At 29.4% G+C, this 19582-nt stretch overlaps 1 protein-coding gene across 2 annotated transcripts in view; it reads right to left on the reverse strand.

Moving 5' to 3' along the window:
- Window positions 1-541: 541 nt before the first annotated feature.
- The window catches only part of LOC121129916 (gonadotropin-releasing hormone receptor), a 50874-nt gene continuing 31833 nt past the window's right edge, over window positions 542-19582 (reverse strand). For both annotated transcript variants that reach the window (XM_071893487.1, XM_040725624.2), the window contains exons 2-8: window positions 19133-19288; window positions 16781-16875; window positions 15571-15715; window positions 10239-10400; window positions 9354-9537; window positions 2059-2255; window positions 542-1209 (exon numbers count right to left, since the gene is read on the reverse strand). In XM_071893487.1, the coding sequence (XP_071749588.1) occupies window positions 850-1209; window positions 2059-2255; window positions 9354-9537; window positions 10239-10400; window positions 15571-15715; window positions 16781-16875; window positions 19133-19264 (1275 nt within the window). In that variant the 5' untranslated portion in view covers window positions 19265-19288 and the 3' untranslated portion in view covers window positions 542-849. The remainder of the gene's footprint in view (window positions 1210-2058; window positions 2256-9353; window positions 9538-10238; window positions 10401-15570; window positions 15716-16780; window positions 16876-19132; window positions 19289-19582) is intronic.

The raw sequence follows: 19582 nt of genomic DNA on the forward strand, positions 1-19582 counted from the left end.
CCGTCAAAAAACTCCTTATACCAACGGAAAAATATATAAATTCATTGTTAGTCTACTTTTTAAAGTGAAGTTGAGCTTTCAAAGTCCTTCGTCTCAAGGGGAAAGGAAATTGAAGTCAATGACAAGGTAGTTCGGCCATGTTTTAACAAGGATCTCAAAAGACAGTCTTACAAGATGCAAACCGGTAAGATATGTGATCCCCCAAGCAGCTGTGATCTTAATCCGATGTATAGTTTGTCGGGACTACCTTAAGGCACTCACTAATAGATGTTCTCACGCAACTAAGTCAAGTTTGGTGGCTGCCATCAAGAGCACTTTGCATCTATGGCCATGGAACTCGTGATCAGAACCTATTCTCGTTTATATATTAAAACTATGGATTTTATGTTGTTTTTGTAAATACAAGAGAGGGCGCTGATTTCATATTTGAGCGCTGTAGAAGAGTCAAAAACATGAATATATTTGGATGTCAGTTCAAGGTTATTAACATATCAATTTTTCAACTGCAAAAAAAATGTGAAATAATTTTAGTTACTTGGTGTTAATTTTGTGCCAAATTTAATGAAAATACATATATTTGCAAAACTATTATTATACATGATTAACAGTTCTTTTGAGAGAAAAAATGGTTGCTTAGCGGATTAAATAAAATCAAAATTTATTTATCAATAATAATTGTCATTAAGATATATTGATGTACATGTAGAAATACATTATATGATTAATAAAAATTCTTTTAATATATTTTTTTTTTCAGTAATTTAGATATAAACTAACCAATAAATAACCAATAGACTATCTGATATTTGAAAAAAAAAAAGTACAAAAATATACACTGATATTAGACAATCAAAAATGAGAGTCCACAAAAGTTATATTATTAACACTCTTCCTTGATGATTTTACTCCCCTATAAGGCATTTCCGGGGAAATATATTCCAAATTAATATCTTCATCTTCTAATTCAAAAAATTCATGCTGCGTAGCTTGGCTCTTTCCATATGAAGATCCATTTCTTTGGCAACCATCCCTACTAGATTCCCTTTTTCGACGATTGTTATAAAAGGGTTTCGTATATTTAATTTGAGTCATTTCATGACTAAGGGAAGATGAATTTCGGGCTCGATGAAACACACCATAGACAATCGGATTGAATAGACTATTTGACATTCCAAAACAGAATATTGCATCTAAAAGGGCTTGGCCAATCTGTAAAAAAAAGGAATTATACGTACTTAATATCATTATGGAAGTCTACCATCTTGAGGGTATAAGCAACTATATTTTATGAGTCTAAGAACCTTTTTTAAAATCTTTCTTAATAACGCTATAAATATATGACTATATGATACTTGAGAATTCAAATTGACATTTTTTTCCTGTTGTTTTTTTTTTCCATAGATGCAATGTCAAATGTATTATTAATCAGTGGATCACTAACCTAAAACATATTTTAATTTTTAACTGATGACATTTTTATTCTTGTATACATGTAATAGTAAACGTGCTTAAAGATTTTTGTTTAATGTTCCATTAATGGTCAGATGGAGTTGTACTGATTAGGTATAAGTAAACATGATTGTATTACAATTACTCCATTGGAACTAGGAATCTTCTTTTAACTCCATATACATAATTTATATTTTCTTTTCTAATTTTGATTTTTAATGAAATTATATTGTTTTTAATAAATTATATCTTGTTGAAGTTTAAAATTCCAATTTTAATGGATCACTCGGTATAATACAGTATATAATAAAATCCTATGTTGAATTTTAATTTTGAAATATATTTATGTAATTTGTTTTAAAAATAGTGGAGAAATAATGCGACAGTGATGAAGGATGAGAGTATTTAAGAGATAAATAGCAGTTGGTATGATTGACATATTTGGCTTACTACTAACTGATTTTGTGTCTTTTTTTTTTTTTGATAAAAGGTTGAGTGATACAATAAAGGTTACGACGTGATTTATAGCTGATTATTCCTTTAGATATTTTGGATTTTTTTCTTCGATGAAATCGATACAATACATATTAAAATGTGTTCTAAACATACCTTGTTGGATGTCAGCTTAAACAATAAGACAATCATGACTGTATGATATGGTATCCAGCATATTAAGAATCCACCAATGATATATAATGACATTTTGAAAGACTTCTTTGATGCTCTCTTCATTTTTTGCTGGCGTAGTGTTTCTGTTCGTGAAACTTGCTGAATTAAACTTGATCGCATTAACGTTTTTTCACTCTCTATAAATAATAAAATAGGAACAATATTATTAAGGATAAAGGAAGTCTTGTTTCATTTACGTACAAATTTATAGATTTCAAATTATAGAAAATCAAATTACTAGCTCATAAAAAGTATAAAATTATTCCTTGGTAACATCAATCAAATACCTTTTATCGTCAGATGCTGTCAAAAAAATAAAATAACCTGAGACTTATCAAATTGATATCAGTTTTTGGAATTGATTAATACCTACAGTGATTTTTTTTTGTGTAAAATAAATTTAGAAAGCATTTGGATTCCTAGAAATTGAAATAAAATAGAATCTAAACATATTTTACTAATATGAATAATTAATTTTTTTTTAAGTCGAATGATATATTCATCCTATACAAAAATTAAAAGTTTATTTATGTGAATCTTTCTTTGCTATATAATTATCAAAATGAAATAAATTGAGAATAAAATCACCTCTTTTTTGAAAGGCTTAAATATATAAACATTTTTGTAATTGGGAATTATATGACGTTTCGAGCATTTTAATTTGCTTTGTTGCCCTGCCATTGCATAAAATAAGTTTTAGTTCGTGGAACTCTGATATTATTAGTAAATGACGGCAAATTTTCTCCAATGCAATTTTCCACAATGGCAATTTTTTCCCGGACAATATTCTGTACACTTTTAAATATTATTATCAATCAGAGAGTTGTTTTATTTTAGTTCAATATTCAATAGTTTTGTAAGGAAACTAATAAATTTAGACAAACCTTATTTCCCGTTAAAAATATGTTATTGATTAATCTATTCATTTTATCATTCCTGCATATTCTTTTTCTACCATTTTTTAGTACTTTCAAAAAAAAAAATCAACGGTCAATTTTAGTGAAATATTCACTTCTTCTTTCAACAAAAACTTGCTTATTTTAGAATCTTTGTTAAGTATGAAGCAAAAATAGCATTTGGGGTTCGAAAGATCCAAGAAAAGCAATGTAGGATAAAAAAAATTCGTAGTGTTGCAAGGTATAGTTTGAGTGTAATAATTTATTATTCAGGACACTAATGATTAACCTTTCATTTATAATATTTATTTTTTTAAATTATGATTTACTTCGGTACAACTTTAACAAACTAACAAAATAAAAAGCTTAATAAGCTAAAGAACAAATAATCCTTCATTATTAACGTTAATTAATTAACGTTGCGATCAATAAAATCATATAAAAACAACCAACTAAAAAACTAGAAGCTTAATATATATATATATATACTTTTTTAAAACAAGGAGTAACAATCTAAAATAGTCTTTAACAAAGTTTTCCGAAGGAACATGTGGTGTGCCATTAATTGCTTTAAGTTAGTAAATGTAATATTGTACTTTTGTTATTACAGCATGATGAAGGATCTTTTTTGGGGACGTCAAAGCGAAAATGTCGTCCCTCAGAATTTTTCCTCCAAAAGTGATTCCATCTCCTTGGCAACGAGGTTAAAAGCTGAGAGAGCTTGACAGTCATATAAAATGTCAAATCTGGTCTTCTCATCTACCTTACAGAAAAAACACACCTCCCCTGGTTTAATAAAAGAAGACACTTCAAGTGTACCTGTACAGACTCAGTAAGTAAACCACTTTTCAGCTGGAGACAGAATGTGGCTTGTAAAGCCTCGACAAATTTGCATTTGAGCCACATTCAGACCTCTTCGTTTCCCAACACTCTCAATTAATTGTATGTCAGATCTTTTCTCCAATCACCTCAGATCTGATACTCTCAAAAAGGAAAGAGCATTTCTGAAGGTACATTTTTTTCTGTTGAAATTTATTGGAGTTCATCTTCATGTCAAAAATGATTTTTTTTGTCCTGCATCTTAGCCAAAAGTCCGTTACATTTTCCAAGATCCCCTAAGGTGTTAACATTTGGAATGTTTTGCAAAGACTTAGGAATCTGTAATGTTGAGCCTCTCAGAGGTATATTTTGACCGAGAGATAACTCAAGCTTCTGTAGAGTCCATTGAACACTACAAAGAAGATAACTCAAAAATTTGCGACTGATAAGGCACTGCATGATTGGTTGTATACCATCATTAGCATTAGCCTGTCCTAAGACCTCGAGGGGTACAGAAATGTTTCACAAATCTTGTTCTTTTCAACAATTCAAAATCCATTCCCCTAAAGTGCCCTCCAAACCCCTCTCAAATCCCAAATCCTCCAAGTGCCTTTTGGGGTATATATTCGTTTGCAAGAAATATTTCTCTTTTTCTCAAGATCTAAAAAGGATTTGATGTAACCATCGACTTTTTGGCATACCATTTCGTCAAAACCTGTTACTTTAATAATATGAATGACTTTAGACATTATATATGTATTCCATACGTCTCTATGTTCCCATCGATGAAAACGTATATGTTTTGTACTTTTAGTGTGGAAGTCAATCTTTTTTAAAGTAGTTGCTTTATTGATTGGAGAAGCCTTTTGACCAATTGTTACTCCTAAAACGTTGATGTCAGTTTTCACCGAATGACAAAAGTTATGACAAAATAGCAATGTTTTTCGAAAACAATTTCTGTCTTATCTTTATTGATTTCCATACCTGCGAGTTTTTCAAACCACTACAAGGTCCGAAATATTTCTATTATTGCAGCAATGGTGATGACTCCTCCAGTATTTATGATGTAGTATCATCAGCATAGGCATATATTGATTCTCCTCCACGTACTCTGGTCTTATTTATTAGTCTGTTACTACCATAGCCCTAAAAAAGGAATCTACCGCAATAATAAACAGAAACGATGCAACAGGGTCTCCCTTCTTACATCCTCGGCCAATGTTAAAATACATAGCATTTGTACTATTACCATACCTTGTAGCAGATTTGACCAGCATTGTCGCTATTGCCCGTTAAATAATATCTCCAATTTTTTTTTATATTATTTAAATTTAAGTTTTAATAAATTTCAGTTCAAAAGATTTGACCACAAAGAGATTAACTTTGCATCTTCAAAATTGGGCCGTGCACATAAAAACAGATTAGTTGGTAAATTTCAATATTTATAGCATGGTCATTTAATGCCCAAATCTAATTAAGATTTATGAAATTATTTTGAGTCATCTTTTGTTTTGATTCAATGCATGTCTCCTTCAGTTTCTATAAACTTTTTGATCCTTAGCCTGTAACGTGTTGTCGCCTTGATACCACGAACAGCAAAAATGCTAGTTTTAAGGAGATAACACTGCTTTATCAAAAAGATTTTGACCTGTTCTTGAAGGACACAAGGACACCCCACAGATAGAAAATGGGGAATTTTCAAACCTGGTGTATGGCTTTGATAGATTTAAGGGTTTACGAAAATGAGACACTTTGAAATAGGAATTACTATGCTGCCTTAGAGGGACAATACAGGGGAGAGCCTGGTACATACACAAAATTGTTCCCGCCAAACTACTCTTCCATACAGAGTAGTAACACAACTTTTCCGGATCTGTAGTTACTCAGCTGTGATGATCTTAAGTTCAACATCAATTAAATAATTGAAACGTAGCTGTTCACTGCTCCAAAACCATTACAATGACCAGATTGTTGTATTTCAAAATTGTTGGACTTTAGTTGAATTACATACATTTGCATTCCACCAATTAATTTCTGCGTCCAAGACAAACATTTTATCATCAATGTGCAAAATTACTTCTGAAGCCCCTTTGTTCTTCAAGTAGTCCAAAAGCTTTGGAAAGCAATACACTCTGTGGACAAGTCTTTTGTAAACAAAAGTATTGTATTCCTATTTCAGATGGAGTCGAGTAATATTATACTTTCTATTTATACTTGAGCAGTGCAACTCCATATGACCAATTAAAGGAATATTAAAAAAAAGTCTGCTATAAAGGAGAGAAAACTCCACCAGTCACGACTAAGCTATTTTTCATATTGGGAGGCGATATATGTAAATTTAAAAAAATATTAATTTAAATTTAAAGCCCTTTAATACAGCTTAATATTGAAGAAAAATTTGAGTGCATTGTAAGCTTGAACTCAAATTTTTGGGATGAGTTTATACATCCAAGAATGTGTACCTTTATTTTCTAATATGTCTTTCATTTAAAAATAATATTTGCCCTAATATGGACTTTCAAATATAATTTATCAATTTTTAATTCCTTAATTGAGACGATCAATTTTGAATACCTTCATTGTGATATGCAGAGCCACCTTCATATGTTTAATAACTACAATTTTTTCGCCACAAATTGATGATAGTTTGTAAAAGATTACAAATTTTATCCACACTCCATTTTGAGAGAACTACATTTGACCGAGTGATCCATTGAAATCTGAACACTTACTTATTCAATAATTAATGAAGATGGAGTGATTGAAATTAATTCATATTTCGTAAATATATTTAGTAAAAAAAAAAAAAAACTGGAGCTCTGTAACTTACGTACAAGTCGAAAAAATGACACTTGAACGTAATCGACAAATTTCCATTCGCTTACACCAAGCAGTGGGGCGTCTTCAGATTATAGCCAATGCCGTCAGCAAGTTCTAAACATTGGAGATGAAGAAAAGCTCTGTTAAAAAGACCAAACTGGTCCCGTGCGAGTGAAAGAAAACAGACCAGTCTAATTTACACAAATCCATGGGGGTCCATACAAGAAATCTCGAAATTTTACTCCAGACTGTCCAGACAGCTCTAAAAAAGTGAGCAGAAAGAGCCTTGTGAGGATGAAACGACCGCCTTCGCCCGGAAGCCATCATTTCCGCTAAGGGTAGCTATATTAATGATGAAGAGAGTTCAGTAGCACATTTATTTATGTTATTAATTTTATTGAAATTCTATTGTTAATTAATAAATTTTATCTTTTCGAATTTTAAAATTTAAAGTGTTCAGATTTTAATGGACTACTCGGTATCATGTTTTGTTTTGACTAACCACGGACATGACTTAACAATATATATAAATATTTAAATAATTATATATTCATTACTTTATCGGCTATTAGTACTTCAATCTAAATTAGGTGTATATAAACAATAATGCTTGATTAATTAATTAAAATTAAATTTCAGTAACTAAAATAATCATGAATATTTCATGGAGACAGCATTTTTAAATGAATTTTTGCTAATAATGCAAATACTTCAGTGTTAACTTAAGATAATTATTAATTTCAAAAACATTACCCACATTTTTCATTTTTCGTATACAGTTTGAACCGAAGTAAATAATGGATTTTAACATAATTTACAAAATAATGTCTTAAAAGACTATGAGGTCATATTAACTGGCCAATAAATGATTTACATTTTCCATGTATAGAAACTGAGATCCAACGTAAATATTTACACCTTCAAATAACCATTTTATAATTTTTCTACTAAACAGTAAATAAATTATCGTGGCTTCCACTTGATAAACTGACCGACGTAGAAGCTCCTTAAATATTATATTCGAGTGTGGGTAATCGAACTAAAGATATTATTTCAAATATAAATATTTCTTTTGATTTTGATTAAAATATTCTTCTGTCTAATTGTGCTGACTTTAAATTTAAACTCGATTATATTAACTCTTTCATCCGTTACCGACGGCAAAGGTATTCATGATATACTTTAATGTGATTGTAGAAAAACTAAAATTTTTAATTATACTCAAACATTAGCAGATAAATTTCTATAATGTTGCGTTCAAATTTTGTCGGGTAAGTCTAAGTTAAACCAGCTCTGAGTAATTGAGTCAATTTGTTTCGTGTCTTCCCTGTAAAAATGATATTTTTTCAAATGAAGAAAATAAAAAATAATATTCTACATTCATAAAAGTTTACTGAAGATTAATTTTGGAGTAAGACAACCAATTTATAAAATTAATTAAGTAAAAAGTTTAATAAAAAGTTCAATTAATAAAAGTTTATTAGTAGGATTATACCAAATTGTATCTTAAATCTTTAACCAAATTTATTTAGACAAAGAAATAACATCTTTAAAAAATGTTACGAATTATTTCGGGAATAATTTTTTTTTGAGCATTTCAAGAGAATATGATACATTTATAAAACTGCTATTTGAATATTTGTATATGAAGTATATACTCATAGCTTATTTTTATTACATGTTTTATCATAAAAAGTTGTCCTGAGGCGATCAAGATAATAAGCTAAAAAATAAAGTCATATCAAAAAATACTATTTTAATCTTTCCAGAATTACTTTAATTTTTCAGATATATATACTTAGTTTAGAGAATGTACAATTTTGAAAGATTTTCTAACTAAAATATAATTATCAAGTAGTCATTAAAATCTGAGCACTTTGAAATTTAAAATTCAACAAGATATAATTTATTAACTAAAAATGGAATCTCAACAAAATTAATTATTTAAATAGATGTGTGTCTGAGCTCTCCAAACTATTTATGTTGCCACCCTTTAATGACAATGATGACTTTCAAGCGGGGGCAGAAGTCCTGGAAACTTCTGCAGATGTAGTCCTCTGTCATGGTATTGATACTATGATAGTAAATCTTTTACAAAAAGCGATGCAGGACGTACAGATATAGTCTAAATTTATTTCAGTTAGATGATTTTATTGATTCCATATTTGTATGACGTTTTTTATATTTTTTCATTTTAAAATACGGCCAGAAGTAATAATCAAATGGATTAGCATCTTGGTTATAGGGTGGCCGCCTTAATTTCTCAAAGAAATTGATTGGATAATTTTTTTAAATGTTTCTTGAATTGATCAGATTGAGTTGTACTGATTCAGTATTCCATTTACTTCGTCTGACCTACGAATTGTCTAATAAACCCAATATACATAATATGTGATATAAATATCGTGTATTTTGGGCTTAGTAAAAAGCCCCATAAATCAACATAATAACCATATAGAATGTTTTGAAGAATCTCATTTTGAGTGTCATTTGCAGGAATTAAAATTGTTATAACATTGAATTTTTGTCACACTTAAATTCTTAATATAGTATTTAATCTAAAGATGATGACTATGAGTATTAAAAGTATATTATCTTTTAAAACTATTTAGCATCTTTAAATAAAAAACAACTTAGTATTTAATATCGATGTATGTACTTAGGTATAAGGTTTTTTTTAATGAAAAATATTTAATCTACCTTTTAATTTAATGAATGCAAAAAAATAGGTGATGAAAAGTATGATGAGGGGTACGATAAATATAAAAAGAAGGCTCAGAATTGAATACATTTGCTCCTGCCATTTTGCTGTGTAGAATCCATATGTCACACATTGATAAAATTCTTCAATAAATGGACCCTTGGAGACACGAAATATTGCAATCTGAAAAAAAATACATATCATCATTTCGTATAAATATATTCACTAGTACATTTAGGTTTTTGCCTTAGTTAGTCTGTTTGTCTCTATGGAGTACATTGTATAAGTTTGACCTGCGGGCAAACTTTCTCTTTTTATCTCATAATTGGAGAAAGCTTCAGCGGATAATTGAAATACAATTTTCAGAACCTTTTAATAATAAGGAAATACTTGGTAAGGCATTAGGTTAACTAAAACGTTCTGAGCGCTATATGCTAGATGTCTGTAGTGATCTATATCTCAGGATTAATACATTACATAATAAACAAAACAGAAATTATTTTAAAAGGTTTAGCGTAGTCTTTAAAAAAGTTCATTTACAGTTTTGTGTTTGGTGAAGGCAGTTCCTTGCATTTTTTAATGGAATACAAATATGTACAACATACAAAGCTTTCAAAATAGTTTTAACCATATCTCATCTTAAAAAGTCAAGTGTACTATAAAAAAATATTAAATATATCAAAAATATAAATTATTATATTTTCTATAAAGTATGTCCTTTGCAATAAAAAGAAATGTTATAAAATATTGTTCATGTGTGATTCAACTTTCGTTTTTAAGAAATTTAAAAATTGAATTTCCAATTAATTTAGTAGCATCCTTGAATGGTCAACCGCATATGTTAATCTAAATTTAATTATTTGTATAATTAAAATAATCCTTACCTGAGGAAGACTTAAAATTGCACTCAGAATATATGCAATAGCACAACTAATTTTATTAAAAAGCCGGCCCCTTCGACTCCTTTTAAGGGGGTGAGCAATAGCTTGCCATCGATCAAGTCCAATTACAACCACCATAAAAGTTGATAAGTAAAGTGCAAACATCTAAAAATAATTAGTTATATTCTTTTGTTAATTTTAGTTAATTCAGGATATTATAAATTAAGTATTCATCAAGCATCATGACTTTTAGAACAGTATTTATTATAACTTTTTATTTATTAGTGTTTTAAAGAATATGGGCAAAATACAGGGATACCAAATTAAAAATTTGCTCTTCTGGTACGTTATTTTGAACCCGCTCTTTATGAACTGGGATATAATACATCCTAATTGAAAAAAATGATTCCTACTCCTTTAGATCTACATTTTATCGCCTTTACATTTCAGTATGCTCCTGAAGCATTAAATCAGATTATAAGCATTATTTAATATTTATCTTGATATGTTAATACCTTGTTTATAATTTATTTATATATTAAGCAATTTTTTAATAGAGGTTCAGTGAATTTAATAAACTGGTTTGCTTCAAAGTTGTTCCTTCGCTTTTCCTTTTGATTTCTTGGATGATTCTTTCAGAGGCGTGAACAAGGGGTGGGTTGGAGGGGCTGTACTACCCCCAATTAATGATTTTTTTCTCTTTACTAGATTTTTTTTAAAAACTGAATTTGATTTTCTAGATTTTTTTAAAAACTGAATTTGATTTTCTAGATTTTTTTACCAAAAAAGTTGATTATTTTAATTATTTCCAAAAGTTTAAAATTATTAGTTTTATTCAAAAAAAAAGAAAAGAAAAAAAGAACATGTAAACAGCTGTAGATATTTGAATTTTTGGCCAAAATTTTTAATTTTCTTGAAGAAACTATGGACTTTTGCAATTTTTTTCCAAAAAATTTAATATTTGGAATTTTATTTCCAAAAAATTCAATTTTCTTTAAGAAACTATGGACTTTTGCAATTTTTTCCAAAAAATTTAATATTTGGAATTTTATTTCCAAAAAATTATTTTTTTGTGCATGGCTGTGGATCTTTTGAAATTTTCCAAGATTAACTATAGATTTTTGAATTTTTTGTATTTTATTCTAAAAACCAAGCTCCTACCCCCCAAAATATAATCCTGTGGACACCCTTGTCTTTTTTCCAATTTGAGGACTGTGGTGGATAAAGATCGTTTTAAATATGAATTATTTTATATAATATTCAAAACCTCATCAAAAACTGATGAGTAATATAATTATTCCTAAAACTCGCGTAAAGTATGATTGTTTCACATTAAATTTTATGTTTTACCATTAAGAAAAACAAATATTACCTTGTTAAAATCCCAAACTCATGTTTTTAAAAATATTTTCAAAGAAGAATTTATTTTTTCTCAATTTTTTAAATTCATACTAGTATTTATAATATTCTTATTGATATTTCTTAAGTCTTTATTCCCATCATACATGTTACTAAGAAGAATTGCGTTGCGTTTAAAGGTTTAGGAAATAATTCATTGGTGTTCCTTGAAGAAAGTGTTCCTACCTCCAAACAATTGTTTTTAAATTAGTCATATATCTAGTTGAATCTGATAGTTTGTATTTAATAAAGTCAATAAAAGAATCTCAGTAATCCCCACCCATTCTTGGTATTTTTAAAGAAAAAGTAATTTTTCTCGGTTCTCCTGAATTCCAATTTACTGATAATAAGATCTTTGGCACTCTGAAAGAGAAAAACATACTGCAAAAATTTCCAGAGCTATTTTGTCTTTGCATTGTAGGCAAGCCTAACAAACAAATTTAAATTAAAGATATGAACGTTTTTCCCCTTCCATTAAGATAAACAAATTCAACTAAAACGGAATTCAAGGTGCACTAAACAAAATCATCCACAATATAGGAAAAAACTTTGCACAATCTTAAAGAGGGATTGATGAAAACAATACAGTCAGTTGAAATTTGTAATTGAAACGTTATTTTTTCTGCTTTGACAGCTCCACACAAAAAAATCTCTATCGTTTTAGTCTTAGACTCTAGCAGTTTCAATTTTATTACAAAATTTTCACCTTGTGCGGAAATTTGCCCTGGAGAAAATTCCCAGTGGAAAATTGCCATGGAGGAATTTTGCCGCTTTGGAAAATTGCCCATATTTTGTTCTAACTTCATAATGAATAATAACACATTATATTCGCTTAATACTATTTATGTCAAATATCTAAACATATTTGTTTTTCCCTTTCCCCAAGTGAGTACCTTCAAAAATGAGTAATACTATTGTAAGGGAGGATCAATAGCTTAGGCCCCTATAAAATATAGTTGAATACTCTCCTCCCTCAGGTAGTGTCTGATACAACCAAACCCCTAAAACATCACAAACTAGTTCAAATCCCTCAGATTTCTGGGGTCCAGGGGAATAGAGGGGGATAGTTAAAAAATCCATCAAAGCATCACATAATTCCAAGGAACCTCCTCTAATATTGAAAATAGTTTCAAGCCATCGGGTTGCGCAGAGTACGAGTACTTGAGGGTACCCCTGGATCGTTAAAAAACCCCACCATTGCGTCACATACATACAAGGAAACCCTTTAACTACCTCCGGGCCAATCTGATGGCGGAGAGTATTTAACCATAGTTTAAGAGACCCTAAGCTATTTATTCCCCCCTCTTTACCAATCCTCTCGATCCATTTCTTAGAAGATTGAATTGAATTTAAAAAATTGCAAAGGAAATTGTATTGAAATAGTATTAGTCATACTTGAAGGTACTCCCTTGAAAGATGGAACAAACAAATTTTCTTAGATATTTTTCATAAATAATATTCAGAGAAATTAATAATGTGTTATTATTCATCATCAATTTTGAACAAAATACGAGCAATTTTCCACGGGGCAATTTTCCCCTGGGTAGTGTTCCTATTACCAATTTTGACTTATCTTGTTCGATGAATCAGTTCATCTTTAAGAGCCAGGGCCCTGAATATAAATAATGTTTTGAAGATTTTGTAAGGGAAACCCATGTTTTCACTATTTAACTGGGAGTTTATAACGGGGTCAGTTCATGAAGAATAATGATATTACCATTTATTGCTTCAATTTCTAAGTCCAAAGGATTTTCTTTACTCTTGAAAAATATCTTTTCCATGCATTTTGTCTCAAAATATCTACTGTTGACGTAGAATCAAAGATCTCTTGGACATATAAAATTAAATTTTTTAAATATATTTTTTTTAAAACTTTGCTCAGTTTATGGCGTGTTCTTTTATGAGTATATCAAAAAATAGATGAACCATTGGACATCCTTGAAAAGAACTTCTATTTAGATTTATATGATTACTTTTTTCTCCGTTCATATCAATTGTAGATGTCCCGTTAAAAAGTAAAGATCGTTTAAGTTTAGAAAATCACTTAGGAAGAAATGTCTTTGTAGTATGGAGAATGTGATCATGACTTAGAGTTTCAAATACATTACAAAAATTAACTGTAATGAGGGCACCATATATTTTCCTACTTTGTACATTTTGAGAGATCTGACCACTCTTTTCCTCTTAAGAAACCTTCAATTTTCTTATCTAATATTGGCTGAATATGATTGGCAATTACTCCATATATAATTTGATATGTCCAATATCTGCCCCATCTCCCTTTTTTGGAATTAATACTATTCTTCCCTTTGTGATTAATCTAGGAAGCGTTCAGTATATCTTTCCATAGATTTACCAATACATAGTAAATAAGTAACAATCTCATCATCAAACAGATAATCAACTTTTTCAGGACCAGTAGCTTTGTAATAATTAAAGTTATTTTTAATTAAGTTTATTATTATTTCAGAAGAAAAAACAGGAGCCATAGACTTACTAAAAATATTTATCGAAACGACATCTGCCCAACCATCATGGCCTGAAAGTCTTTATCAGAAAATTATAATATAATGATGGATTTAATCAAAACCTTACTTTTATAGATTATCTTATAACTAAATGTTGTATTTAACTTAATTACAGTTTCCTAAATCTTCGACTGGGGTCATTTTCTGATGCAATTTTCACTTAGAATTTCCTCCTTCACTTTTTCAGAAATTCTAAAACAATTAACATTGTCGGATTTCAATGTTCACCAAAGTAGAGTTCCATCTTTCAAAATTTCCTCTTTCTTGTCTTGTAACCCATCAGCCACTTGGCTATGATTTCTAAAAAATCTCTTGCAAGAAGCAGGATATAATGTTTTACAGTATTAGCTGCTCTCTGTGTGGTTAGGTATGCATTGAATTTCCCTATCAATCTACAGTAGTTGCTTATATTTATCCTCCATTAAAATCCACTTCCTCAAGACGTGGCGTCATATCCTTTTTTTTCTCCCGAGGCTATTTCGCTATCATTCCTAATATTTTTAACTCTAAATTGGAAAGAGTCATCTATTTTGGTTTGTACTTTTCCCTGCGTTGTTTTTTTGAATTACTCATGACAGAAAAATATAAAAAAGACTCATAAAATCAAAAAAAGACCACACGTTAAAATATACTTTATACACTTTTAAAATGTCCATGATTATTTATTCTGTGCTCCGTAATTGTTTAAGAGGGTTTTTTGGCTAGTATTTGGTGGTGACAACGTATTTGGCTTCTTTTGTTTCGTTAATATTTGAGCGTGAAAAACGGAAAAAATAGTAAAAAAGTTGATACAAAACTGAAACGACGTTATTATTATATGTAATTGTTTATCATAAATATTTTTGGTTTTTTTTTTACCAAGTTCACTACCCACGTAATAAAAATAATTTTCACGAACAGAAAGTTCAACCATATATATAGTCATTGGTAATTGAATTTCGCCGCCCAATTATGACGCCCCAATCCTTCATTTGAGTATGATTGGGGTCTAAAGTTAATCCTAAATAAATTATTCAGTGTTGTTTGAGCTTCTAACAGTGGCCTTAGACGTCAAATTTAGAATATTAACAATGCAATATTTTAATTATTTTGACTTAATATCATATTTATTTTAGTTTTTTCTAATATATTAAAAAATATTTCAAAGTGTCAACCTATTTACTATAAAGGTACAGTTTTTTAGAATATCTATGGCATTAATAGATAATATTTAAGAAACTCAAAGTACAAATAAGTTTAAGCATTAATGATTACCACTTAAAATAAATAATAATTTGGCCACTATATTTTAGTTCTTAAAATCCGATTAAATTACATATAATGAAATAAAAAATTGTAAAAAAAGAAACAGCTTCATATAAAAAAATATACATTCATATTTAAGACTGTAAGAAATCAATTTTTAATACCTGCCAATATTTAACAAATTTGCACATCAAATTTCCAGCATTCCATGAAACAGTGTAAGTCCAAATGGCTTGAACACAAAGACAAAATACTGAGACAAAGAGATCAGCAATGCTTAGATTTAATATGAGACTACATAGAGGCGTCCTGAAAAAAAAAATAAGTTAACATTTGTTATAGGGACATGATTTTTTAATATACATACATATAAAAATAATTTTTTAAATAAAAAAATATATTAATAAAAAAAGAAATTTATTTGGTTTTGTAGTATGTCCATATATATTTGGATTTACATAAAATTTAAATATTTAAATTTGATTTGGTTAATGTAAATTGACAATAAATGCTTTTTCACAATTCCTAAGAGATTAAAATGATAAAGCACAAATGAACAAGATGAAAAAAGAGAAAGAAAAAAAAAACCCAACTTTTTTCACAATTATACAATTGTCATCAATCTTGAGAGAGTTATAAGAAATATAAACTTATAAATGTTAATTTGAGGCCATTTATCATCGTTTATACTTTCACAAAGTAGATACATACGTTTAAAGGAATACTTTTCAAGCCCTTTTTAGAACTTTTTGTGTACTACATCATTCCAAGCTCCATTGAGCCAATTTTGTTTGGAATTGAGGCTGTTTTTTTAAAGAAATTGTTCCAAAATTTACTAGCTTTTATACATTGTATTATTGGTTCCGAAGAAAAAGAACGGATTGCAAATCTTCTGCGTGTATAGTATAAATAGTTTCATATTTATTTAAATTAATGGTCATACACATTATTATAACCAATAAAAAAATATGTATAAAGTTTTTTTTTCTAATGTTTATTGATGGAGCAAAAGTAGAAAATAACATAATAAAAATATGATATTTCCTTTCTAAAAATATAGAAAAAGGATGCACGGAATAAGCAGATCATCAAATTTTCAAAACCCTGATGATCTTTTTTCTTCTTTCAATAAAATATTTTTTGAAAAAAAAAAACATATAATATCTTGTTAATAGTTTAGAAAAATGCCTATCAAAATTACTTTTTACAAAATAAATTAAAGGGTCTTTTTTAGTATCTACATTAACCAAGAAAAGAGTATTTGCCTTTTTTCATAATTTGATCGACATTAAAATATATTATGCATACAATATCGGTAAATAATCTAAAAATACTCTGATGTGATCCGAAAAAGGGAAGAAGAATTTTTTTTACCTATTTTTGTTTCTTGTTACTGATATAATTGCCATCACATTCCCAATAAATGAAAGAATAGACATGATGCCCAATACAATAGTTCGAATGAATGCCTAGAAAAAATATAAGAGTATAAGTAAGTTGTAGAGCGGGTGGAAACTAAAATTTACACTTATACAATTCAAATTTCTAAGATTTTAAGTATTTAAAAAAAAAACTTCAACACTTCATAATATCTATGAAATATTAGTTTTTACTTACTTTTTTTATCGGTAACTTGGAATTGCACTGATGAAAACATATGAATCGTCTTTGAAGTCTATATATAAAATATATTTCCTTCTCTAGGAAACACATGGCCCCAAAAACCTAAAAAACCTAGAACTCAAGATAATAACTTTTCCTGAGCCCGTTGTCCATTGACCTACATCATTTTATAACTTTTTATTATGCTGAGAATTGCATCAGAATGGATCACTAGAATTACTCTTCCAATTTTTTTTTCTCATGTGGATTACTCATGAGATTTCAAAGCTAATTAGACTGGCCAAGAGGACTGTTTATAATTTAGAAGAGAAAGGGATTTTCAAAAAATGAAGTATGGCAATAACATGAAGCGATTATTGGCATGCACTCTAACTAGTCTATACACAACCATACGACAGATTTAACTTTATCATACAGCAGTCAAGCAAACAGTAACAAAGCCCATTGTATGTCCTTGGTATAGCTGCGTATTCTCACAAACTGTACGAAACAAGCTCAATTTCTACGTTGCAAAATAATTTTAATTGATCTTTAGTGGGAAGAGTAATAGAAAAAAAATGTGTTGATGTGATGAAGGCATGTGTACAATGTCATAGAAGTATGTCGTAAATGAAGGCAGATAAGGATCAGGAAAGGATTGAAATGGATCCAAACTACATACATATGTCATGCATCTCTTTTTGTAAGGGAATTTTACCGTCCAAACATTTGATGATGACATAATTAGATAGATAAATAGCTGACAGTTTTTAAGATACTTTAGTATAAACTTATATTTTTGTAGATTATAAAGGGGTATACCCATAAATCCGTATACAATTTACTGGCCTTTAAAGACTGTGAAACCTTGAAAAACCTTTTTTTTTTTCCCTTTCAGAGTTTTGGCTGTCAGCTATATAATTTATTTCTCCATTTTTTTTAATATTAAAAAGCTCACAAGAACTGTGTTGAATTGTGTCATACGAGTCCCACTGCCAGGGACATGATCAATATCACTGGATATGCCCAGACCACTCTCAATGTTCTTATAAACAGATTTAATGAAAGCAGGAAATCCCTAGAAGAGTGCATCACCACTAGGCTGACAAAATACAAAATCCATGTTTCTTGATGTTTAAGGACATTAACTATCAATCCATACATTAGAATGTCAGAGTTGGCGAAGGAGGGCAATGCTTCAAAGAAGACATATCTTTGTCCATTAATAAGGGCTTAAGTCATATTAACTGGATTCTAAGCATATCTTAATGGCAGCTTATAAGACCCAAAGCTTAGATAATTCAAATAAGCTCTTTAAAGTAATCCTGGCCAAATAATATTTTTCTGTGATGAGAAGTTATTTACTGTGGGCGGATCCAGAAATGCTCAAAATGACAGGTGTGTTGCCAAAGAAAGGCTGCAGGCTGTGCACAAAACTTAGTTTTCTGACGAAGTAACGGAACAGGACGTAATCAGTAGCAAGGGAAATGGCATGCCTCCACATATATGTTTCTCTTGCATCAAAATCACAGCAAGTGTTTATCGGGACAGACAAAATATTTTGTGATACCCTACATGAAGGAGATGGCTTGAGATGACCAATTTATCCTACATTGGGTTTCATCTCCTAACTATACAGCCAAATCCACAATAAAATTACTGAAGGAAAATGTTTAGTAATTTGTGACCCTTTGACCTGCCCACTTCCCCTAACTGTCCTGATTGTAATCCTTTAGAATATTACTTTTTAGGAATGTTCGAAATGGAAATCTGTAAGTTCCACGGCACTGTTGGCAGGTTGAAACGCAATATAAGGATAGAATTGTCCAAGGTCAACCCCGTGGAGGTTAAAAAGTCCTACAAAGCATTTTGCCACCGCATTAAGACCGTAATTGCTGCAAAGGTCCTAGAGTGAATAATTATATTAACCACATATATAGATGTATATTTTTTGTAAAATCAACAATATGATACAACTTGCCTTTACCGTCTTTCAATGTCAGTTAATATCTCACAGATAAATAGTAATTAAAAGAAAATATCAAAAGTATACCAAAATTATATGCAAACTGTGTAAATTTTTAGTTCTCACCCTGTAAATTAAAGTTATTCAATAAAACTTACTTGAGTTGTAAGGATTGGAGCATGTCCCAAACAGGTAACACCATGATCTTTGGCCAATGATATATTACCAAATTGAAAACTACAGTTTTCTACATTCATAATAAGATTTGTTGTGCTATTTGGATAATCCATGATTCGTTTTTGACTACTACAGAGCTAAAAGGAATTAAATTTCTTGAAATTATTTAATAATATTTTTTCTGTGTATTTCAAAGGTAAAATACTTTTTTATACATAAAAGATAAGCTCTTTGGAATAAATTAGTATTTATATAAGGTAAATAAGCCTATTCTTGTATAAATAGAATTGTGTACATTATACAGTATTTTTCAACAGCCAAAATGAGCTGTTAATTCCTAGTGTAGGATTATGAATCATTTCAGGATGTGTATAATACTAACATTGGAAGTTTAAAAAATAAAGTTTTCAAATTTACTATTTATATTAAAG

This window comes from Lepeophtheirus salmonis, chromosome 14 (assembly GCF_016086655.4).
Source record: "Lepeophtheirus salmonis chromosome 14, UVic_Lsal_1.4, whole genome shotgun sequence".
NCBI classification, from domain to species: domain Eukaryota; kingdom Metazoa; phylum Arthropoda; class Copepoda; order Siphonostomatoida; family Caligidae; genus Lepeophtheirus; species Lepeophtheirus salmonis.